Below are 26,611 nucleotides of genomic sequence, written 5' to 3'. Positions count from 1 at the left end.
TATCTGGAAAATATACCCATTATAGCTTTCCTTATAGTAAGAGGCTGCCCGGCGTAGACTGTTGCCATTGATTGCAAATTAGCTTCCTAGTTCTGGGCAGGTGACCTTTAATGCACCTGAGCGGCCATCGGTCAACACATGCGCACAGGTTAGTAAGAAGATGGAGAAGAGGAGCCTGCCAGGGAGGGATAAGAATCATGAAAAATAGACCGCTAAGTAGCATTACGATGAAAAAAGTAATGTCATAATCACGAAAATTTGCTGATAAAACTTTTTTTTTCGACAGTTTAGAACTAGAGGGCATAATATTTGTAAGTGCAAAAATGAGGCTCCACAACTCCAATAACAATTTGAGATGTCATGGTTACATAGTAAGGTTAATGAACTTGGAATGCTTTGATCCAGACAATGTGACAGATGTCAGTGTATCTGCACGGGGGGAACAAAAAATCCTTCCTGACTTCCCTAAATCAGCCAACCGCATATCTCATATTGTAACGCATCCATGGCTTTACCACCATTACCATAAATAACCCCTTCCTATGCTGATGCCCCATTGCCCCATGTATGGTCCTTGGTACGAAAGTTTTTTCAAGGCAAATCTTTCTATTAGCCTCCAGTAAATGTATAAATATTAATTAGGTCAGCTCTAAGGCATCTTTTTTGCAAAGTAAATAAACCTAGTTTGTCTAACCTCTCTTTATAATTTAGCCTTATCATTACTTCTTACAGTGATGTGCCAAAACTGTGCCCCATCATCAAGATGTGGTCTTATTGATGTATATAATGCTATGTTGCCATTATGTGGCTATGTCCCTCTTTTTATGCATCCCAGGCTTTTATTCACCTTAGCAGTCATTGCATCGCGCTGTAAGCTGCTATTCAACTTTCTCTCAACTAATAATTCCAAGTCTTTTTACATTTCAGTTTTCCCCAACTGTATTCCATGTAATGTGCAAATGGCATAGGTATTACCATGACTTAGGTGTATAACCCACATTTACCTATATTAAATTTCATCTGGATGTTTCGGCCCAGTTTACCATTTTGTCCAAATCATTTTGAGGCAGGTTACTGTCCTGTTGTAATACCCATACATAGCATCATCAGCAAATATGGAAATCTTACTTTTTAAGCCACCTACATTGTCATTAATGGAAAAAATGTAAACTCTACAGAGCCAAATAATGATCCTTGTGAAACCACTAATACACGTAGCCCAGTCTGTAACCTTTATCAAGCATCATTCTCCACCATTTGCCTATTGCTTTATGGAAAAAACATTGATCTGTGCTCCAGAATAGCAACGTCTGTAGGGGCACAACATTTTGTATCTTCTGGTGGGAGTTGGTAAGATTGAGGTGTCCCAGGCTAAAGGTGGATGAAATTATGTCAGTATGCAAAAATAATATTTCATTTTACAGGATATTTAGATCAAAATCAACTGCTCATTCTTTGGTGGTACAAAGCCTTTTTCTTCATGCAAAAGGATTTCATTTTTGTACAGTGACACTTATCGAGCCTTAGGCTATCTATTCAATAGGATGCCTTTCACCTTCCAAGCTCATAATAAACACAGGGCCAAAATCAATGGTTTGGGGCCCAAGCAATGGGTGTTGAGAGTGGTCCCAGGAATCCCAAGATTTATAGCAGCAAGTTCACTAGCTAACAACTCCCAGGATGTGTGGTGTGCCATACACTAGCTACCAGAGACTATTATACACTAGTCAGCAGAATGGATGTTCACTATACACTAGCCACCAGATTGGAGGTCTGCTTTATATACACTAGACATAAAGCTATATACTAGCCACCAGATTGGAGGTCTGCTTTATATACACTAGACATAATGCTATATACTAGCCACCAGATTGGAGGTCTGCTTTATATACACTAGACATAATGCTATATACTAGCCACCAGATTGGGGTCCGCTTTATATACACTAGACATAATGCTATTCACTAGCCACCAGATTGGGGGCCGCTTTATAAATACTAGACATAATGCTATATACTAGCCACCAGATTGGGGTCTGCTTTGCACAGTAAACACCAAATTTGGATCTGATTTGTATAACTGCTCCCTGAATGCATTTTGCTTTGTATACTATTCACCAGAATGAATTGTTCTGCATACTAGCCAAAAAATGTGGTTCACTTTTGTACAGTTGCTACCAGAATGGTTCTGCGTTATATACAAGCCACGAAAATTGGCTCAGCTTATTACAGTTGTACAAGTTAACCCGTGCATGATACTCATGCATTCTAGTCAAATCAAGATACTTAAGGTGTTAAAAAGGTTCTTGTCATGCATTTGGGCCTAGCCCAGGCCTCCTCAGGGGAAGAGCGTTACTTCCCGACGCAAGCGCCCTTTTTTAACGTGGTTTTGTCCACATGTCACCACCTCATCATTTTTCTCCATCACCTCATCCTTCATCTTCGTCGCCACATCCTTTATCAAGCTACTTAAGGTGTTAAAAACTCCCCACTGTCACCCCCGGCAACCACCAACCATTCCCAACTGTCACTTCTCCTTCAAGAAATATATAGGTCAGTGTATAACTCTGCCCAGCAGGTGGCGCTGCAGCTTGGTGTTTTTTTTTCCACACACGCCACTAGGCATTTATATAGTAGATAGTTGCCACTAGAGTCTGCTTTGTATACTAGTCGCCAGAGAGTATCCTGTACTGTCGTCACTAGAGTGAGGGCTAAGACAAGAGAAGGCCTTGTTTAGCAGGTTGTAAGGAGCCCTGAATGGGGGCATTTGTGTAAATAGAAATGTATTTTGGGGTGCATTTTTGTTTGGTTCATAGATGATCTCCAGAGTTTCCATCACCTATACAGTTTGCCAGGTCTGTGGCCTATAGTGAGGTGCATCGAGGAAGAAGGTTTTGAGATGCAGCAAAATAGAACAAAATAATTACAAAAATTTTAATTTAAAAAATATATATTTACAGGGCCTATATCTGTCAAATCTGTAATTCTCATGTTTTGGTCAAGTTTGCACAACTTTTACCTAGAACATGATTTTACCATTGATGCTTTGGGGGGAATTCAATTAGCCGCAAAGTGTCTCCGTAATGTCCATGAGACACTTTGCAGCGGAGATTTTGACATAAATTTCCGCTCATTTTTCCTCAACTCTGAAAAATGAGCAGAGATTTCTTCCGTAATTGCCGGCAATGTGCGTGGCACGATGTCCATGCGCCACCTCGCCGGTAATTGCATTACACTCTATGGGTTTGTTTTAAAAGCATTTCCATGGCCCTAGTTTCTGTGCCTGGTGACCAATATGAACAAATCACAACAACATGCAGATAAAATTGCCTTAAGCTGCCACACATTGCAATATCACAGTGGATATTGGTCAATTACACCTGATATGACAGGGTTTGTAGACCCAAAACAGCCACAATGCCAGATGATATTGCTATTGAAGTACATAGAACAATTATCAACATTGGTAGAAAATTTGGTTGGAAAATGGCTACTATTAGCCTGTGTTTCATTGGAATATCTCCTAACTGTGTGAATGGGCTGCAAGAAGGTCTCATAGGACCTGATTTATATTCGGACACAACCTGCACACAACTTGTGTTTTAAATTAGTTAAAGGCAGTGTGTGCCAAGCATGCGCATTTTAAGTGACATTTCTTTGCATTTTCTTACAAGTCTGGGGAAGGCAAAGGTGTGTGGCTGCCCAAGTCCAGGGAGAGCACAGCTGTGTGGGTGCACATGTCAGGAGAGAACACAGTTTTGTGGGTGCGCAACTTAGGAGAGGGCACTGTTTTGTGAATGCACATGTCAGGGAAGAGCACAGTTTTGTTGGGGCACAAGTCAGGAGAGGGCACTGTTTTGTGTGTGCACAAGTCAGGATAGGGCACAGCTGTGTGGGTGCACATGTCAGGGGAGAGCACTGTTTTGTGTGTGCACAAGTCAGGAGAGGGCATAGCTGTGTGGCGGCACATGTCAGGGGAGAGCACTGTTTTGTGGGTGCACAAGTCAGGAGAGGGCACAGCTGTGTGGGTGCACATGTCAGGAGAGAGCACAGTTTTGTGGGTGCACAAGTTAGGAGAGGACACTGTTTTGTGGGTGCACAAGTCAGGAGAGAGCACAGTTTTGTGGATGCACATTTCAGGGTAGAGCACAGTTCTGTGGGTGCACAAGTCAGAAGAGGGCACAGCCGTGTGTGTGCACAAGTCAGGAGAGGGCACAGCTGTGTGGGTGCACAAGTCAGGAGAGGGCACAGTTTTGTGGATGCACATTTCAGGGTAGAGCACAGTTCTGTGGGTGCACAAGTCAGAAGAGGGCACAGCCGTGTGTGTGCACAAGTCAGAAGAGGGCACAGCCGTGTGTGTGCACAAGTCAGGAGAGGGCACAGCTGTGTGGGTGCACAAGTCGAGAGATGGCACTGCTGTGTGGGTGCACAAGTCAGGAGAGGGCACAGCTGTGTGGGTGCACAAGTCATGAAAGGGCACTGCTGTGTGGGTGCACAAGTCAGGAGAGGGCACTGCTGTGTGGGTGCACAAGTCAGGAGAGGGCACTGCTGTGTGGGTGCACAAGTCAGGAGAGGGCACTGCTGTGTGGGTGCACAAGTCAGGAGAGGGCACAGCTGTGTGGGTGCACAAGTCGGGAGAGGACACTGTTTTGTGGGTGCAAAAGTCAGGAGAGGGCACAGCTGTGTGGGTGCACAAGTCGGGAGAGGACACTGTTTTGTGGGTGCAAAAGTCAGGAGAGGGCACAGCTGTGTGGGTGCACATGTCAGAGGAGAGCACAGTTTTCTGGGTGCACATGTCAGGGGAGAGTAGAGGTGTGTAAGTGCACAAATCGGGGTTCTCAGCTTTTTCCATTATAGAATAATAAAGAACAATGTGCCACACACAAGAGGACCCTGTACTCAAGACAGATTTCATTCTGCAAATATTTAAATAACACTAGTTTTAGTTTTACAATAGGAGATTAAGGGTAAATTTTAGTTTGAAAAAACTACATGTGACCAGCAAAAATGAAGCTTGGTGTTTTGATGTGCAGAGAAAATAGCATATCCAGTTACACCATCATTTGTTTTATATAGTCTATAAGCACAGTAGAGAACATTGCCCATTGCTCTTCAGAACAATTACTGACCCCCACCAAAACTGGGGTAACATTGCCTATCAGTAAGAAAATGTAAATTAGTACCATAACCTGCTGACATGTGTCGGACACTGCTATTATATAATAATATACACCACACATGGTATGGTGATACAAGATACAGCTTCTATACCTTAGGAACATAGTACAGTATGGGGTAGCACTGCCTGTCACAACCTCCAGTAATACTGTCTCATTAGCTCTATCGTATCATTGATATCAAGGTCTCCATTTCTATTGAATAATGTAACTGAGAGATTTCTTTAAAGGTCCATGACTTATCACCGCACTATATACATAACGACACAGTCCCCTACTGTATCACTGTGTACAGGTAAATAAGGTGTGCAGCAGAAAGTGCGATAATACCCTCTACTCTTCCCAGACCCACCCAATGCATGAATCCTAACCATTAGCCAAAGCTCACAAAATCCACCAATAATAGGGCAAAACAGAGTCCCTGAGACCAAATTTGTAATTAGCATCTAACAGTGCGCTGGTTGCCGGATGAGATTGGACATTGTGTTCCAGCTATCCTGCGCTGTTATTTTGTGTTATCAGACAAATATTACACTAATAGAGCATTTTCATGCTCTAAATATTAATAAATCACAGTTTTGTAGAGATGATCTAGTACAGGCCTGGCCAACCTGTGGCTTTCCAGATGTTGTGAAACTACCAGCATGCCAGATACTCCAAAGGCTAACGCAGTGCTAGAAATGGTCATGTGCGGTAGTTCAGAGGGGTCAGAGCGTGCGGGGGAAGTACATAAGATCACATCCATTATAATTTATTACCTCCATGAAAGAGTTTTACTAGGTGCCAGCAAAGAAGTTTCACTTCAAAAAGAGCTCAGAACTTCAACGTATGTCCGACTTTATTTGCATCCAAGCGTATCTCAAGATACATTTCAATTTCAGTGTAAATATGCTCTGCCTGAATATATGCCTGAAACCAGGCATATGTGTTGACGCAACCTTATTGTACATGGCCTAAGTTCATCCGCCCCCGTCTCTCCCTATCACACCTCTTAAGTCGTAGACAGTTATAAGTGTCATTTGCATTCAGACATGAATTGCATGAGGTTGGGTTCATTGGCGTAATGTCTGTTTCGAAGCAAGACCAGTTTCAGGCAAGATATGTCACATACTTGAGTCAGGTCCCTAGTGTTCCCAGTGAGTTATGGACCTGTAACTGGACTGTTGGACTCAGGGCCGGATTTACCATTAGCCAACCTAGGCAATTAACTAGGGCCCAGTGGTTCCCAGAGGGCCCTCCCAGGGCTAGTGGTGAGACCAACCTTTAAAAATGGGCCGCTACTTATGGGCCAGTGCTATATGCTTGCACCCCCGGGCTAAAGTCTTCCAGCCAGCCCCTGAATAGGGGTATATGTTATGCTAAAAAACTATAGTGCTATGGATTTTTTCAGGGAGGGGGCTCCAAACCAGTATCTTGCCTAGGGCCCCATGTGGTCTAAATCCGGCTCTGGTCGGACTTATAAGCAGGATCTGGAATATAAGATCAAATATTGCTCAGTCCCAGAATATTCCCATTTATGATCTCTCCATCATAATTAAGAAGAAGGCGGTTTATCCTAATAGAAAAGGCATTGGGAATTGTTTCTAGGTACCCTGCTTTCCAGTTAATTCACTTCAACTGGAACATCACTACAGTAGAACAATATAGATATCGTCAGATGAAGCTCTTAATTACTATCCCACAGTCACAGAAGTAACCCAATGGCAGAGCTTTGATATGTTTGTATGCTCAATTATCAAACATTAGCTTCCAGAACCCAACAGTATATATATTGTTTGGGAGACTGACCTTGGACCACCTCTTCAACCCATCCCCCTTAGGATGCAATGTTTGTCTTTACCTGTAGCCAACAACATTGAATGAGCCTATCAAAAAGTATCAAAACAGGTCAGAAGATAGTAACACAGATAAATGGAATTGGTACTGGGTGAGAATAATATTTTGTGGACATTTACCTCCATGATTTGCCTGCGATTACAGTGATTTCACGGAATACTTGTAATACCTAAGAATCACCGAGATCACCACACACATGTTCTGTTATATATAATTAATTAAATTAATTTATAATTAAAGTTGTACTGTTTTGAATTTGCAAATATTTCCAAAGAAGTGATATTATTTTTCATGTATTTCTTTCCTATATAGTCTTTAAGGGATACATCGCAAGAAAACATTATATTGTATTGAAGAATAGCAAATCATTCACACTCACAGATGAAACCTCAAACAATACACATCCCTATCACAACAATGGAAAATGGTAAGTCTGGGTATTGGGAGTGTGACACATTTTTAGTGGTGTCCAGTGGGTCACATCCATTTTCACTGTAGCCTTGCATTTTCCACTAAATCTGAGCTGGCGGAGGTTAGTTCTCACCCTATACTATTTAATGAGATGCATTTTGCCTTTTTCAGTTGCACTTCAGTGGGCATACATACAGGGGCGTAGGAATGAAAATTTTCATGGGGGGCAAAATGTCAAGGACTACTATAGGACTTGGAGTCCAACTGCCCCCTCTGCCTCGACTCCCCCCCCCCCTTCCCGGTTCCTACGCCCCTGCTTACAAATACACACATTAAAAAGCAAACCTAGGACCTAGAATAGACACTAGCAGGTAAGGAAACTAATTACAGCACTTGTTACATTTACCATATTGGTCATTTGTTTGATGACCAGCAGAAGATGCTGGTGCCGTGGTTATAATATACAGACACAGGGTCGAGTGCCCGTAGCAATCAAATTTACCTATGTGTCTCAAACATAATCCAGACACAGTCAGGTTTAAATATTGCAGTCCATGAGCCTTTTACAAAGTACAATAAAGATGAGTTTCCAGATCACACAATCTCCAACCTGTTAGATACACGAGAGTCCATATAAGTGACAGTGGATCATATGCCCCCACCATATAGTCAAAGACAGTCAATGATCTTTAAAGTAGTTTGCATTTCCTATACTCAGTCCTCTCAGCACATCCCTGCTCTAAATCATCCTCCCTGGCATCCTATCCTGTACCGGTACATTCCCTCGACCAGGATAATGTAATACATGATAATGACTGCCTGTTTATACCACTTCTGTTATGTGACTAATGTCACAGCTTATATCCACACTTGTCCACTCTCCTGGAATGTCCGGGAGACTTCTGAATACTCGGTAGGTCTCTCAGACTCCCGGGAGAGCAGGCCCTTCTCCATCATCCAGACCACTTCCTAGTAAAGTGGATCGGATAGGGGCCCTGTCCCCATACTTATACTTTTTTTTATACATCACAAGGGTGGGGTCAAAATGACGCATTTCGCCTCACCCCGCTCCTCCCTGACCTTACAATTTGCCTCCCTTGGTAAGTATACTTATATTTGTAATAACTTCCCTGCCCCCCAAAGATGTAATTGGATGGAATCCCCTAATCATATCACAATATTTGTTGTAACACATTGGGGATTTGGCAGCAGCAAGAAGTACCTGGGAAATAGAGAATGTCTTAGCATTGGATGTGAGTTTGGATCACATTATACCCTGGGACACGATAATGATTAACTACAAACTGATGAACCCGAGGCCTAGAAGCTGTATATGACAATGATTCACCAGGAAATACTTGAGCTCTCTGAGCCAATGAGGGAGCATGTGCAGTTAGCCACATCTCATATACAATCACATGCCACCCGTTGAAATACTCCGCTTGAATCACAACATTGCCGGTGTAGTTATTAAATACATTTAGAAACACATTAACGAAAATAAAAAATAAATGAACAAACTTACAGTTACATGGTGAGGCAGAAACACTCAGGTTCAACCTTTCAAAATGTTATTTTTACCTTACAGCCCTTAAAAAGTTTACTTTACAACCTTACCACCTAATTCTATACATATATATAATCAGGTGTAGTATGGCGTAATTTTATTTCCCCGCAATTAAATTATTTTTTACATCTTTTCTGTCTTCCAGGCAAGAGAATTATGCTACAACCCATTTCACAGACTCGCACGGCCTGGACAAGCAGTCAGAGAAGGTAGTCTTATGTGCAGGCTCTGAACACTGCATTGTTACTTTTGCATTCCTCTGTCTACTGTTCTGAGATGTGTTCACAGCTATTTGGCTGAGCCATGTGAACATGAAACCGTTAGTTATGTTTTGAAGTCTCTGAGACAAAAGCCTTGCTTGCTAAGAACTTCAGTCCCGTGGAAAGACAGGGAGGTACAGTGAAAAGAGAGTATCAAAAGGCTGAAAATTTGCTGCAGAGAATAAAACGCTAGCTGCTCCCTGAGGTGGTGTGTCTGTGCACTCCGCTTAGCTACAGATGTTACAGCCTCTATTTTCGTAAAGACCTGAGGTTCTTTGGTAGCACTTTGATATCCTGCTCGAATTCAATATGTGAAATGGAGGAGTCTCTCTGTGACTTGGAGCACAGCACAGGCTTTGAAGTTTGATCCAATTTTTGCTGCTTACCATTTGATGTTGAAAGGATGAAATGAAGAAAATGTACATTTTTTTTGCCAGTAACTCTGTAGAGCATATGTAAGATAAAAAAAAATAAATCAAAATCCGTTGGATGATGTACTTAGAAATGTTAAGCAGATTAATACCTTCCTATAGCTTTTTGCTGATACAAATGAAGCGCGGGGGGAATACTGCATAATGTGCCCTGAGATTTCCAGCCCATAAAAGTATGGTTTAAAAAAAGAGAGCTATTTATCAAAAATACCTTGTGATATCAGCTACGTGATAATCTGGGATTAACCATTTCCTGTACTTTCAGGAGGTGGAAATAGTGGATCTGTGAAGAGATTAAAGGTCATCGTCTGTATCCTCTGAGCTACTGTCAATGTGGGATAAAGGATATATAATCTCTAATGTCCAACTTGTTCTCATCTGCATGATTATAGGTTTTAGTATCTACAGCTATGTCCTCATTCTTTTTCTTTATATCCACTGGCAACCTGTGTTTAGGTCAGTGCTATTATCATAAACATACAGTACTTGTAATAATAGAGGACTCATTGTTTTGGTTGCAGCTCATAGAGAAAGGATTACGTTGCCCTTATCTGTCAGATTATTTGGGTGGTTTGCAAAAGTTGTTACTTATTAAAAATGTATATTTTAGTGTATGGGTCCCTTTATTTTTTCTGTTCTTTTCCCAGCATTCTTGGTTCCTGTACATGGACTTTACATGCTGTCTTTCCATATGGACCATTGTCCTTATATGCTGCTGGCCAGCCTCATCCATTGTCCTTATATGCTGCCCACCAACCTTGTCCATTGTCCTTATATGCTGCCCACCAACTTTGTCCATTGTCCTTATATGCTGCCCACCAACCTTTTCCATTGTCCTTATATGCTGCTTGCCAGCCTCGTCCATTGTCCTTATATGCTGATTGCTAGCCTCGTCCATTGTCCTTATATTCTGCTGGCCAACCTCGTCCCTTGTCATTATATGCTGATTGCTAGCCTCGTCCATTGTCCTTATATGCTGCTTGCCAGCCTTGCCCATTGTCCTTATATGCTGATTGCTAGCCTCGTCCATTGTCCTTATATTCTGCTGGCCAACCTCAACAATTATCCTTATATGCTGCCCAGGGCCATCTTAACAACATTATGGGCCCCCGGGCAAAGCAGTGCACCGGGGCCCCTACATATATAGATATATATATAGATATAGATGTATAGAGATACAGATATAGATATAGATATATAGGGATAGAGATAGATAGATGTACTTGCTCAGTGACCCTTGAAGGTTTTTTTTTGCAGGTTTTTTCTTTTGCAGCATTATTTATTCTAATTAAGAGCCCTGCCTATGGGGCCCCCTTGCCCGTGGGGCCCCCGGGCACTTGCCCATCGTGCCCAATGGAAAAGATGGCCCTGATGCTGCCGGCCAGCCTTGTCCATTGTCCTTATATGCTGCATGCCAGCCTCATCCATTGACCTTATATGCTGCCCACCAGCCTCGTCCCTTGTCATTATAAGCTACCCACCAACTTTGTCCATTGTCCTTATATGCTGCCCACCAACTTTGTCCATTATCCTTATATGCTGCCCACCAACCTTTTCCATTGTCCTTATATGCTGCTTGCCAGCCTCGTCCATTGTCCTTATATGCTGATTGCTAGCCTCGTCCATTGTCCTTATATTCTGCTGGCCAACCACGTCCCTTGTCATTATATGCTGCCCACCAACCTTGTCCATTGTCCTTATATGCTGCTTGCCAGCCTCGTCCATTGTCCTTATATGCTGATTGCTAGCCTCGTCCATTGTCCTTATATTCTGCAGGCCAACCTCGTCCCTTGTCATTATATGCTGCCCACCAACCTTGTCCATTGTCCTTATATGCTGCTTGCCAGCCTCGCCCATTGTCCTTATATGCTGATTGCTAGCCTCGTCCATTGTCCTTATATTCTGTTGGCCAACCTCGTCAATTGTCCTTATATGCTGCCGGCCAGCCTTGTCCGTTGTCCTTATATGCTGCATGCCAGCTTCATCCATTGACCTTATATGCTGCCCACCAGCCTCGTCCCTTGTCATTATATGCTGCCCACCAACTTTGTCCATTGTCCTTATATGCTGCCCACCAACTTTGTCCATTGTCCTTATATGCTGCCGCACACACACAGACAGAGAGAGAGAGACTAAGGTCAATTTGATAGCAGCCAATTAACCTACTAGTATGTTTTTGGAGTTGAAGATTCGCCAGGTATTGCGGGAGAAGTGAAGAAAACAAATGAAAAAATTGCTTTATTTTTTCAGTGGTCAATGTTTTGAAAAAAATTTTTTTTATTTTATTCATATTTTATTGTATTTTTTACTGTGCATGAGTGAACCGGCGACGCATGCGCATGTCCCCTCAGACTGGCCCAACAAAGCGGTAAGTTAACCCTTACCGCTCCAGGTCACTATCGAGCTATACTCAGCTGCCTCAGATAGAACCCAATTAACTTAAAAACACATCTGGGGGTAAATGTATCAAGCTGAGAGTTTTCTGGCGGGTTTAAAAAGTGGAGATGTTGCCTATAGCAACCAATCAGATTCTAGCCATCATTTTGAAGAATGTACTAAGTAAATGATAGCTAGAATCTGATTGGTTTTTCAAACCCGCCGGAAAACCGTATTTTCAATTAAAGGCGAGTTCATTTTTTTTATACCTCAAAAGATTTTTATTAGAGTGAAAAAAAAGGAGTACAAAGGTGCACACGGCAGATAAATGTGTTGGTTACATTAAACAGAAATCACATAAAACAAATCACAAGAAAATGATGAGTTCATTTTTACCTACCACGAATTAGCCTGGCATGGAAGGCAAGGGGTGCTACACGAATATTAACCTCGGGTGGCCTGAACCCTTAATCGGGCCCTGGGAATATTCCATCTTCTACATTCTATGCTTCCTCCTACAATTAGAGAAATGACTCCATGGTTACCACATATAATTGCTCTACTAGTTTTTATTACCTGCTAGCTAGCAGAAAAAAACCTATGCATTTCCACTAATTAATTGTGCTGTCAAAGCAAATCGGAATCAGATTTGAAACTGCATCTGCGTGCAGTCAGCAGCCAATCACACTGTACGGGGCGGGGCCTCTGCCATCTAGTCATTCGGCCCCTCCAAGTGGGTGGCCAAATGTGGTCATTCTACCACACGCATAACAAGTTTTAGACTATCAGTAAACTTACTTTACACTGATTGTTATAGTTTCATATAATCCCTCCTGTCGTTTCCCATTCGTGAAATTACAGAAATTAGTAGAATTACCTGTACATGTTACAATAATAAAACCATTTATTTTTTTCATTGCAAGAAGCTTCTTATATAATCATAACTTTCTCTATGGCTTATTTAACACTAATAAGGTCACAACAGTGAACTTGAAAATAATTTCTGAAAATACTTTTATTCAGCATTAGGAAATCAAACCTTTGTTCTTTATTTACACTATTGTCATAGATTAGTGTGATGACTATAAGGGGAGGGTTTATGTTCTACACGACAATTCGGATGGATGCTGGAACTATTATATCACCTTACAAATAATTTTTTAAAATAAAAAAAAAGTAGCTATAACAATTGTAATATATATAATACCCTTATTACCTACCAGCAGTTGTGCGTTCATTTGTAGTACAAGAACTTTTATACAGGTCAAAGAAATCCAATATAACTTCTAACATCTATAATATATTACAGTAGGGGGTACATTATTCCTTATAATACACAGGTTTCCTTAATTAACACTAAAGAGATGACACCAGAACTCTTTGAATATAAATGATGATCAGAACTCACTGTTTATATAGATATTATATACAGAAGTTAATACGTATATCTACATCACTTGTGTATTATATCACTGTTAAAGCTACTACTATGGGGGATATATGCTAATAAATGACAAATAAAGGACACATGTGCAGTAACCCCTAGCAACCAATCATCAATCAGCTATGAGTGATCTTGTTCAAGTTACACAGTGAAACCAAATTTGATTGGCTGATTGCCTATTGATAGTAATTAACCCATTGTAAATTATGTACAGTATACATTGTGGGGATTACTTTTGTTAGAGGCAGGTGTAACACCATACAAAGGGTATATAAACCTCAATAGCTTTGTAACATTCAGCTATATATGCGTAAAAGAGGCTTTTACCTTTGGATTCCCTGTTGGATTTCTGAGCTATTTGTAGGTTCGTGGGAGCTATTGGCTGGTTGTCAGCTCTCAGTGCTGTAAGATAGCTGATGCCTAATCTATGTGTAATGTTGTCACAGTAGATGGCAACAGGGTATATTTCAGGGGATGCCCAAATGACTTCTGGTACTTCAGGTGGGCTGAATATTACCTATAGGCAGAAACATCCCAATATGTGACCACAGCAGCGGTATAAAGTGATCCAGCGATAGGGTAACCTATGGCTGGGTTGTCTGATATCAACATCCAATGATGGATTAACCTGCTACATAGATTGTTCAACTGCTTATTCTGCCATCACAATCACTAGGACCAAAGAAGGGAAGTCTGCTGCATGGAGGGCGGCATGTTACTCATTTAAAGGTCAGAGCTGTCAAGAGGGTCAGACAAGTGTGCGTGAGAAAAGTGTATGATTTGTTTAAGAACTCACAATTATTACTGACTCCCTTATGATCTACATTGTGAAAAGAAATAGGTTTACATACAGGGGAGGGCTGGCAAATTTTACCCCAGGGGGGCAAGACTTAACTCGGCAGCCTACTAGAAATTTTAAAGAAATAAAAAAGGAAGGTGGCCCAGTGACCCAGCTCAAGGTAGCGCATTATGGGACCGGCCCGGGGGGCAGATATCCCCAGCCCCCCAGCCCAGCCTGGCCCTGTATACATATGTCCTGTCGGCAATCCATTGACCCGACACTGTGCCCCTCACTAAGGATCTTTTAGGCACCACTTTGTTATTTCCACAACTGTGCTCATTTGTCTGCCAAAAGCACTTAATTCGTGTCTTCATATAATAATAAAAATAGAGGGACATTGGGACTGTCTTTATTGTGTGTTTGAAATACTTTTTCTCAAAGTTCACCTAAATATTAGTTTTTCATAGATGTGTAACTGGAAGATCAAAGATTGTGCCATTGAAAGTAAGAAGAATGTGGTCCAATATCTGCCACCTCGGCAGTGTCGGAAAATCGAGTCCATCCCTTTCCTCATTTCAATGATCTCATTCTCGAAACTTCTGCAATCTTTTTGCGCAAACTACTAAACTTCTGGTATAATGTGCAACAGCTGCTACAGAACAAAACTTTAATTGCGCTTTGCCAGTATCCAGTCCAGAGTGCAGTTTTTTTTCCTTATTTTCTTTGTTACTGTCAAAGCACAACAAAGAAAATGTTCAATAAATATCATATCATTCCATCTGAATTTTTATATTTTCTGGCAATAGAGAGTTTACAGAGGGGAACAGAATGAGGCTGGGGAGGATTATTTTGAGTTTATCTAACAGTCAGTTGAGAAATTCACAGTAACATTTTTAAAACCAATTCATTTTGTTTTTGTCTTGTGTGTTTTAAGGATTTTGATGTCTGTGTAACAGAAGTTAACAAAATGAATTATGCAAATGAAGTGGTCGGAAGTAAGCGGTATTCACGTTCCTGTGCATCGCGCAGAAGTACAGGTACATTACAAGCTTGTTTCGTTCCTGGGAGGTATTGGCACATGGCTCAAACACTATTAATATAACATTTGTAAAGGAAAGTATTGTGCCAATATAAAAGTCTTATTGCCACATTTTTTCTCTTGTCGTGTTTATAAATTATACAGGAAAAAAGTGCAGCATTACTTTCCCAATCATGGAAATAAGCCCTGGTGCATTTCCACCAGCCTGATTGCATATACAACCTCTAATGTATTTATCAAGGTGTTCTTGCTTACATACAGTACATACTGTAACGTTTTACACCTCAATATTCTACTCTAAATAAGTGGAGATTTGAGCGTGGACATTGGCTCGGAGTGTCTCCGCAGACTGTTCTTGAGGAACATCACGTTGAATTGAATCTCCCTGGTAGAATGTAAACAAAAGTACTGTCTTACATATATTCTGTAGCATCTGCTAACTGGGCGCTGCCTGTTGACCTCTCTTAATAAGGACTGTTTAAACCACCTGACTTCATTAACACATTTTACCCTATGATCAATGGTTTCTGCAGAATCAGCATAGCTAACACTAGTTTTCCTTTGAAGAGTCCCAGCTATGGGTAATTTGCCATCCTCTTGACTTGTGGGCCCCCTGCACCCAGAGTGACGTAGCCAGGCAGGCATAAAAGTTGAGTGAGTTCCAGCCAGTCAGTGCGGTTTTACTAACCCCACCCCTTGGCTCTGGCTCCTCCTCCTGCACATTGTCTCGATCCATTGAAAAAACAGCACTGAAAGATATATTATGGTGCAGTGGGTAGATACACAATAAATGCATTATCCACACAGTAATGTTCTGCACTTACTGATATTTCCTAAATAGTTTCAGTACAGGTTTGAAGGTAGCCAAAAATTAACCGTCTCTTATTTATCCATTCCCAAGTAACAGTAAAGAGGGATTAAAATCACAGTTGATAATGGGTTGATATGCAGCGCGCATGCTCCCAAATTGACCATTATGCCCAATAATGCTCAAAATTGATGAGAGCTTGGTGGCAGTCGGATGACCGGTATCAGCCATTGTGTGCTGTCAAATTCCACCCACACCAACAAGCCACAATTAAGACATAAGTGATGTGACCGCTCCCAGGAGATGCTTCCACAAACTAGACGTACGTCTGTGTGCAAATAGGTGGACAAATCGGAAGAGGCAGAATGAGCAAAGGTTCAACCTGTCACTTTAGGGCCGACCACTTCATTTAATTCAAGTTTTACATTTTCATTCTAAAATACTTTACCCTCATTTATCTCTTCTGTTAATCACTAGGGTGAGGGGACATCTGTCTTTATTACATGTGTCCATTGTGTGTGTGTAAAGCTGTTTATTACACTGCTGGCGATGAGGCTAGAAATGTGTTTCTCTGTCAATGTGCAACATGAACGAGCAAAACGTGTCCCATTAAAAGTACGGGCTGAGTCCCAAATGCTACTGCCTCCGAGCTGGGGCAAAATTCAAGATCATTTGTGCAGTGATCATGGCTGTGTACCCCTCCCTACTGCAAGGGTCACCGCTAAAAATTCACCCTCTCCACCTCATCCAATAAACTTGCTTTGCAAAATAAAATCTCTTTTATTCACTGTTTTGAAATAACTGGACACATTGGTGCACCTACCCTGTACATGACAAGGAACGCCCTCACGCCACCAAACTCCTCCCCTCGCCTGTAGTTGCCATTTTGCACTGCAAATCCTTTTGCAGAAGTCTAAGTGCACTTGCTGGAGTTGTAGTACATGGCAGAGCCAAAGCTGCTTTTGCGCACTCCCTCGGTCGTTTTGTCCTACACTGAAAGCAGCCTATCAGTTCACCAGGAAGGAGTCCCTCGTGAATATTGCTCATAAGATGCCTAAGTGACAGGAATGTTTCCTAGCTAATTGACAGGCTTAGATATATTTTTATCAGCACACAACATGGCTGCCACTGCAGGCAATCTTTAAATATTTTATAAATATATCCACCTCACAAAGACAAACCAGGCTGACTTTTCAACGGTGGTTTCTAAGGTGAAAATGACGTTCCAATCCTGCAGTGTGTATACACTCAGGACCAGCAGTGTCCATAGATCTCTATGGAGAGTGCAGAGTCACCATTTTTTCAGCTGATGGTTATGACAGATGAAGAGCACAGATCTGAAGGTAAATCTTGTAAAACATATAGTGTGTATACATGAATCGGCATGTTGATCACGACTTTGCATCAGGAGACATTTTGTATAGTTTGTACCCAGCCAAAGGCTGGAAACACCTTACATACAAATGTTGCTTGCAAAATTTCATAGCCAAATGTGGAATGAAGCAAACATTCCATGGAACTGTTCTGAGAATGTTGCTTATCTCTAGAAAAATCCTATGTTTGGGCATCTGAAATCATGTGTCAGAGTGCCAAGCTTCTACTCCCCACTATCAGGAGTGATAGTGGGGATAAAAACGGTCATTAAGTACAGGAGTGTACTTAATGACCATTGTTATTTTTTTAATTGGATATTCACTGTATTAGGGAGGCTCTTTTCCATACTTCCTTTCCTCTCTAACAAATAATTTATAGCATGTTAGTGAGTTAAATGCTTTAGTAACACATAAGGGCCTCAACTTCCAGCTGGGCCTGATGCAATAGGAAAAACACATTTCTCTTCCTTCTTTACATCAGCCTAGATAATAACTTTAGACCCTCATGTCTCCTGATTTTCCAATAACAGACCTGATTTTCCCACAACAATCCCGATTTTCCGATTCAGAAAAGATTGGAAATCTATATTACATTAGATTACATTACATTAGTCAGCTTTTACTTTGAGGCCATCTGCAGAAATGTTCATTTAGCTATTGATGTAAAGAAAAATCACATTAGCAATGAAAGTTGCTCTATATAAATGAGTTAGTAAGTATATGCACAAATGTATGGAGGTTTGAGGAACTTGTTATAGCTAAAGCGTTTTAAGGTCATCTTTATTCCTTGGGGCATCCATTTTTCATGTATGTGTATGGAAAACAATGCAGAGAACCACCTAGATTATAAGCTTGATGATGTAACACATATTACACTCTGTGTAGGTTTGGGAAAATTTACATTTCCAGTTTAGGAAGAGATTCAATTCAGAGCGGTGTGACTCTGGAACAGTCCGCGGGGACACATTGTGCCAATGGTGGAACTGAAATCTCCACTCATTTTCCCTTGCACCCCATGGCAGAGATTCTCTACTGTAATGATCATAATGTGCGCAGACTGATATTTCAGTGATATCCGGCTGCACAGAGCAGCCAATTGAATCTCCCCCTTAGGGGAGATTAGTTCCTCAGAACATCGTGGCTGCGCACTTTCTCAGTTACTACGGTAGAAGTCTCCACTCATTTTTTCTAGCAACTCTTTGGGGCACTAAGAAAAATGAGTGAGATTGTTATCAAAATCTTCAGTGTCTCCAGAATGGTGGCAAGACACTCGCAGCTAATTGAATTCCCCCTTAGTGTTTGAAATTTTATTTTCATATTTAAAAATTAGATTCTAGGGGCCTGATTCATTAAGGATCTTAAATGAAGATGTATCTTATTTCAGTCTCCTGTTAAATACTGACTGTTTTCTTATGTAGCACACAAATATCAACTTTAAATTTCAGTGTACAAATAAGCTATCAAGTATTTGTTTGTTACATGAAAAAACAGTCAGTATTTAACGTATTTATGTGCAAAACAGAAAACTAGTTTGCACCCCTTGCATTGTAACATGGTTTTGTCCAGGAGAGTGAAATAAGATACTTCTTAATTTAAGATCCTTAATGAATCAGGCCCGAGGTTTCTATCCCTTTAACAGGAAGAATAAACTGTTCACAGTACAGACCAATTGCATCCTTTAGACTGCCCATTTAGCTTATGCGCAAAAAACTGATTTTTCCTTCGATTTTTACAAGGCCCCGGCAATCTTTTTTCATTGCAGCGTTTCATAGGACAAAATTTAGCATACCATGAATTATACCTTTTTACTGTTACAGAAGACAACAGTTATGATTATGTGATATAAATATTTCAACAGTGCATGAGTCTATATTCTCGTGGCAGGTTCAGAGAAGTTCCTGGAGAAGAAGATGAGGACAACACGAAGGCGATGTCAACAGCCCAAAACCCTGAGTAGCCCTGAGGACAGCTTGTACTACAACCAGATTAATGTGAGTGTGTGTCCAATACTAGTTTGATAGAGGTGACTGGTGAAAGATACTCGTGTCTTGGTGCAGAGCAGCTGACAGATCTAATTCTAAAAAGTAACATTGGTGTTGTCTGCCTATAGTCAGAGCATCTCTTGCATTCATTCTGCAAAACTGGGGATGGGTAAGTAGGAGATGAAGTGGGTGTGGTTAAACCTCACAAATTAAAGTATTAGAATGTTAAAAGCAGCACAAAAAAAAGTAGCTCAGCAAACTTTTGCATGTCCACATGTAGCCAATCCAAGCACCTAATTGACAACAACTGCACAACGAGTTATAGCCATATGCTTCAGTCAAGCTGGTGCTAGAAAATTGTGATGTCAAAAGCACGTCTATTTATAACGTTTATACATACATCTTGGTAACCAGCCAGACTGAGATTGACTTTCCTTTCCACATGATAACCATGCTTACCCTACATAGACTCTCTCCAGTGTGTTCATATATCCAAAGGCTCAAACTGCATCTGTCCCATCATGCACCACAAACCATTGTCCATGTTCCTTCCAGTTCTGAATGCCAGTCACATTATGGTTCCCTGTGTAACAACATTTCACTGCATTTAATAATCAAGCAGCCGATGTAAGGTAATTGTAACAGGCACTGTTCAGTCAGTATTGAGGAGACAGGAAAATTCCCTGTGACCTTTACTGTGAGAGGAGCAGGAATCACACAGCAATGGTTGAACAACAATCAGGAACACATTAAGCAGATACATTAGGTCATAGGTGGCCAACCAGTCTAGATTAAAAATATCTACAGATACCACAAAGAGGCATGCCCCTCACACCTCTTCATATGCCCCTCACACCTCCTCATATGCCCCTCACACCTCCTCATATGCCCTCATACCTCTTCATATGCCCTCACACCTGTTTATATGCCCCTCATACCTCTTCATATGCCCCTCACACCTCTTCATATGCCCCTCACACCTCTTCATATGCCCCTCATACCTCTTCATATGCCCCACACCTCTTCATATGCCCCTCACACCTCCTCATATGCCCTCACACCTGTTTATATGCCCCTCACACCTCTTCATATGCCCCTCACACCTCTTCATATGCCCCTCACACCTCTTTATATGCCCCTCACACCTCTTTATATGCCCCTCACACCTCTTCATATGCCCCACACACCTCTTTATACGCACCCCACACCTCTTCATATGCCCCTCACACCTCTTCATATGTCCCTCACACTTCTTCATATGCCCCTCACACCTCTTAATATGCTCCTCACACCTCTTTATATGCCCCTCATACCTCTTCATTAGCCCCTCACACCTCTTCACATGCCCCTCATATCTCTTTGTATACCCCTCACACCTTTTCATATTCCCCTCACACCTCTTCATATGCCCCTCACACCTTTTTATATGCTTTCACAGCTCTTCATATGCCCCTCACACCTCTTTATATGCCCCTCACACCTCTTTATATGCCCCTCATACCTCTTTATATGCCCCTCATACCTCTTCATATGCCCCTCACACCTCTTCATATGCCCCTCACACCTCTTAATATGCCCCTCACACCTCTTCATATGCCCCTCACACCTCTTCATATGCCCCTCACACTTCTTCATATGCCCCTCACACTTCTTCATATGCCCCTCACACCTCTTCGTATGCCCCTCATATCTCTTTATATGCCCCTCACACCTCTTCACATGGCGCTCACACCTCTTTATATGCCCCTCACACCTCTTTATATGCCCCTCTCACCTCTTTATATGCCCTTCACACCTCTTTATATGCCCTTCACACCTCTACATATGCTCCTCACACCTCTTCATATGTCCCTCACACCTCTTTATATGCCCCTCATACCTCTTCATATGCCCCTCACACCTCTTCATATGCCCCTCATATCTCTTTATATGCCCCTCACACCTCTTCATATGCCCCTCACACCTCTTTATATGCCCCTCACACCTCTTCACATGCCGCTCACACCTCTTTATATGCCCCTCATACCTCTTCATATGACCCTCACACCTCTTCATATGCCCCACACACCTCTTCATATGCCCCTCACACCTCTTCATATGCCCATCACATCTCTTCATATGCCCCTCACACCTCTTCATATGCCCTTCACACTTCTTCATATGCCCCTCACACCTCTTTATATGCCCCTCGCACCTCCTCATATGCCCTCACACCTGTTTATATGCCCCTCACACCTCTTCATATGCCCCTCAGACCTGCCCACAGGTGGGAGTGGTGATGTGCCTTCTGAAAATATGTAAGATATTTAAATGCGCCAAATTTGTAAGTAAAACGATATATTTACAACAGTTCCAGGATTAGCAGTAGAATAAAGATAGTGAGCCTGATTCATTCAAGGAAAGTTAAGCAAAAAATTGAGTAAGTTTTCTCACTCAAGTTTTCTGGACAAAACCATGTTACAATGTAAGGGGTGCAAATTAGTTTAGTATTTTGCACATAATTAAAAATACTGGCTGTTTTTTCATGTAGCACACAAATACTTGCTAGCTTTATTTGTACACTGAAATTTAAAGTTGATCTAGGACATGCCCTACCCCAACTATAAATCTGCCATAACATTTTAAATTTACCTCCACCTCCAATGCAACATGGTTTTGCCTGCTTTGCTTACTTTTGCTTAACTTTTGTTAATAAATCAGGCCAGTGTTACCAGGAGTGGGACTAGTTGTACTGAACAACAGGCAGGGATGATGTATACTTCCATTAAAAGTGCTCTTCAAACATTAAGTACAGAGAACTAGTAACCCCAACCCTCAGAAGATGGATCCTTAATGTTTTACTAACATTTTATATATGTATTTATGAATTTGTTGACGTCCCCTGACATCTTGTTGTACCATCACCTTGGTATTATTGAACCTGTTTTGTCTCTGGTTATATTGTTCCCATCTCCCATTAATCATATGCATGCTGGGAGAGTCATGAAGCCCTTCACTTAAGTAATCTTCATTTTTCTTGATTATTTGTTGACCCTGAAGCTCCCTGATTGCTCCTCTTAATACTTGTCCAACCTTTCCCTCCTTCCTTCATTGTAACAGCCCATCTCTCCATCCCCTCTCTTAACACAGCGCTGGCTGAACATGTGCCTATGCCCTTTATCAGTTGCTTTCATATCAGGATGTCTCCTTTCACAGTGAATAATTGATGTGGTTTATCAAAGAAAACCAACATGCATGCTTCATCAGACTCACTTGAGCCCTTTGATCAAAAAAATTATGCTTTGACTTGTGATATTATCAGCATCTGCTTGCATTCAACACAAAATCACTTTGAATTAAAAATTAACGACTCCCTGCTTAGCTTCTGAAATCGTGTTCTTGGTCCTTCCCGCAGGGAACTCTAGAATATCAAGGGAGCAAGAGGAAGCCGAGAAAACTTGGGTAAATATCTATCCTGATTTTAACAACTGTAAACAGAAGTCCTTTTGTGAAATGGAAAATTCTTGAAAAATAAAATTGTTTAATATCGGCCCCGGGATGTGTATCTGGCTTTCTACTAACAAGTACAAAGATAACCACTTGAGAAGCAGTAAAGAATTTGAGAATTTGCATATATATATATGAGACAAGAGTGTGCACTACCTCAATCTGACTTCCTATGTAAGGGTTAGCCAGGCGTTGACCCACTTTGCCTCTAACAAACCACAGATAGAGCAGCACTTGTCTCAGCTACCGATTTAATGATCCTTACTACTCAACTGGGTTGTTAACATAAAAAGTGGTAGGCTAACTTATCTAAACAATTTTATTTTACTTGACTGAAATATTGAATTTGTGGGGGTCAACTGCATAGCTAAGTTTCTTTGTTAATTAATTTAATGTACTGCACTCAAACGTATCTGAAAGAACATATGGGCTCTCCATACATTAGTACAGGCATTACCCTACACCTATCTCTACCAACTGCTTTAACTCTGTGATAATCTAGTATAGCTCTCTATGGGGCTATTTATCATTGTGAGCCCCATTGAGGTGATCAGAAATGTATTTATTACGGTGAAAAAAATCAGTTACCTGAACAGTTTAACAAATACATACAAGGCCAGATTAATGGTTCAGGCCGCAATAAACTAATACACTCATAGCGCCCCTCATCTTCCACGCCAGGCCAATGCGTAGTAGGTAAAAACCAACTCGTCCTTAATTTAAAATCCATCCTCCTTCACCACCCACCCGGCACCAATGGTTATGTTCCTTTGTTTTTGAAACTTTGAAGTGTATAGCATACCAGAGGGGTGAACGAGCACTACTGAAGATGTGAATGGGGGTTAGACTGTCATGCCTGACGCCATCCTTGTCTCTCCTATTCGCTCATCCTCAAGCGCCTGCCGAAGAATGACTCATTGTCTTCAGCCGTTACCATGGAAATACATACAGATTAAAACAATACTACATGTTTCTGTCATGTTTTCCCTTTACTTTGGAGAAAAAGTATTCTCTTATATTTTAAAATGAATTTTAGTTTATGCCTCTCCCTGTCTCAATTTGCACCCCCAAAAATTCTGGCTCCCATCCTAAACTGCAGCCTAGTCTGCCTATTGGATAATCAGGCCCAGAATACATGCATCGCAGCTGAGTGATACAGGACAGACACTAACCCCAACAACAGTGAGCTGTACCTTCTCGAGCACTGTCTCACAAATGCTACAGTCATTGGCAGATTCTAAATCATATATTCTATGTAACTGTAAGTAGACATAGCCTAGGTGGAATTCTCTAACTTCATCTGCAAGCTGTGTCTCGCTCAGAGAAGATCTTCTCCAGCAAAAAGCTTTCTGCATAAAAATAAACTGCAATGGATAAAAAGTACATTAGCTCAAACACTTAAATCATAATACTGTTAAGGAAAAAGATATATATGTAGTACATTGAACACTGCAATACTATTTTGGCACAGCATTATTGCACATACAGTGAGCTTCCAAAATTTTACAGCATATGCTAAACACCACGTCGCACTCTATTGTGAAAGAAGTATTTAGTGAAGCACAGAGGTGACACAAGTTGGCTAAAGTAAAAACTATATATACATTTTTTTTAAACTTCTAAAATGTAAATATTTAATACACAAAAGAAATGTTAGTCCAATCTGTTCATATGCCTCCCAATAGCTTCTCATATGAATAATATATGATCAGTATACCTCCATATAACCTTACATTGTACAACATAGCCGGCATAACTCAATATAGATTCACATGTCTCTATAGAGCCAATACACACTGCAATATAGAATCCCATGCCCACAGATAGTCAGTAGCTCCATATATACTGCCAGTACATAGCCCTTCATGTGCCACAGTCAATAATTACATACAACTATACATGTCACCAGTCCCCACATCGCCCACATTCAGGTGACAACAGAATAATAAGGAGCCCGTATTCTTAAGAAAACAGTAAAATGCAGAGCCTATAGCCCAGTGCAAAGTCCTATTTGGGTGACCACTCTACAGTCGGGGCCAGCAAAATGGGCGTGTCCTTGTGATGAATGGAGGTGATAGGGCAGTGTTAGGTGGATCAGGGGAATGGCTTAATAAGTTAATATCAATGGAAGATGACTATTTATAAATAATGTACAAACAAAGTAGCCAAGTCAAGTAAACATTTTTTACACAGAAACATGTGTTATTTACAGTAAGGTATTGTTCACTTGTAGACTAATTTCCCCTGCTGGTTTCTTACTACATGTTCCTTGTCTGTTATAGCCAAGTCAAAGTTTTAGATGGAGAGGACGAATATTACAAACTATTATCAGCCGCTGACTCAATCCCTGAGGAGGATCTATCCGTCTGCTCCCCTTTGGCACAGCAAGGATTTTTTTTTGCCTCTAACTAAAGTTCTGTACGTTAATCCAGACTGCTTCAAAATGGGTAAGAGTGTTTTATGCTTACTGCAGGGATAATCGTGTTTTCTGTACAGATTATGTTTGAGCAAGCGTAAGCTCATGTATCCTATAGCTGAAATATAGTCATATACAGTTCATGAAAGTGTTTTGTTTTGCTGCCTTCTAGACCAATACACAATTTGTAACTTGATGGACTGGTCTATTTCTTCGTCCTAATAGATAGCTTAACCTTGATGAGTCTTATGCGAGGTAGACTAATGAAAGACGGTGTCTAATTGGTGGCTTTGGGCTAATACACTGTGCAAGTTTATTCCTAAATTAGTAAATAACTCTATGGCCCTTTTTACACGCTGCTCAATCAGAATGACAGATTTTGGGATTAAGTAACTTCAGTTTAATTAGGAATATCCTCCAATCTTGTATGTTTGTGGTAACCCGGGGATGTATACTATGGTTTCGCTGGCCTATCAAACGTGCTTTTCATCTTTACATAACACAATATTGTTCTCTCCCCACTTACACATTGTGGAACATTTTTCCTCATGTGAGAAATAAAAAAAAACTGAGCAGGCCGTACAGATAATTGGTGCATTTTTTTGTATTTAATCTATATTGAAAACAATTAGTCCTATATTTCTAAACAGTAAGTCCAAAAATGTGAATAAGGAAATGTGACGGTGAGAAAAATACAGAAGAAATGTTGCGTTTTTGTTTTTTTGTGTCAGTAGAATCTACCATGGCAGAGAAAGTGATGGGCGTTAGTGAGAGGCTAAAAGCAAAAGGAGAAGTAAGAGGAAAACAAACAATAAAAAGTAATTATAGTAATAGTAGTATACAACTGAATAATAACATTTTAATTCATGACGACGGGACTTTACCAAAATAAAAATAAGCAATTTTGGTCTTTTAGGTATATTTACAATATGGTGGTGTTTTAATGTAAGCATATGGGAGCATCAGGGGAGTGCTGGCATATTTTAGCCCTGGGGGGACAGGACTCTACTCAGCAGCCTATTAGGAACATTTTAAAGGAAAAAAATGCAGATGGCCAGTGACCCAGCCCACGGTAGCCCACTAAGGTCCCGGCCTGGGAGGTAGATGCCCCTTTGCCCCCCAACCCAGCCTGCCCCTGGGGAGCATTACTCTGCCCAAGGGTTGACTTACATTGAGTTAGAAGGGGGTGCAGGATCGCCAACCATTGAAAATAAGTGGGTGACGT

At 41.1% G+C, this 26,611-nt stretch overlaps 1 protein-coding gene across 1 annotated transcript in view; it reads left to right on the top strand.

Annotated features, from left to right (window-relative positions):
* MYO3B (myosin IIIB) overlaps positions 1–26,611 on the top strand; it is a 321,272-nt gene that overhangs the window by 263,262 nt on the left and 31,399 nt on the right. Inside the window, exons 29-34 of the mRNA XM_075180671.1 lie at positions 7,325–7,439; positions 9,136–9,199; positions 15,217–15,319; positions 19,387–19,493; positions 22,879–22,925; positions 25,253–25,417. Coding sequence (XP_075036772.1) covers positions 7,325–7,439; positions 9,136–9,199; positions 15,217–15,319; positions 19,387–19,493; positions 22,879–22,925; positions 25,253–25,382 — 566 coding nt within the window. The 3' untranslated portion in view covers positions 25,383–25,417. The remainder of the gene's footprint in view (positions 1–7,324; positions 7,440–9,135; positions 9,200–15,216; positions 15,320–19,386; positions 19,494–22,878; positions 22,926–25,252; positions 25,418–26,611) is intronic.

Source organism: Mixophyes fleayi, chromosome 7 (genome assembly GCF_038048845.1).
Source record: "Mixophyes fleayi isolate aMixFle1 chromosome 7, aMixFle1.hap1, whole genome shotgun sequence".
NCBI classification, from domain to species: domain Eukaryota; kingdom Metazoa; phylum Chordata; class Amphibia; order Anura; family Limnodynastidae; genus Mixophyes; species Mixophyes fleayi.
Note: the sequence above shows the minus strand (reverse complement) of the source record. Positions and strands in the feature narration are given on the sequence as shown.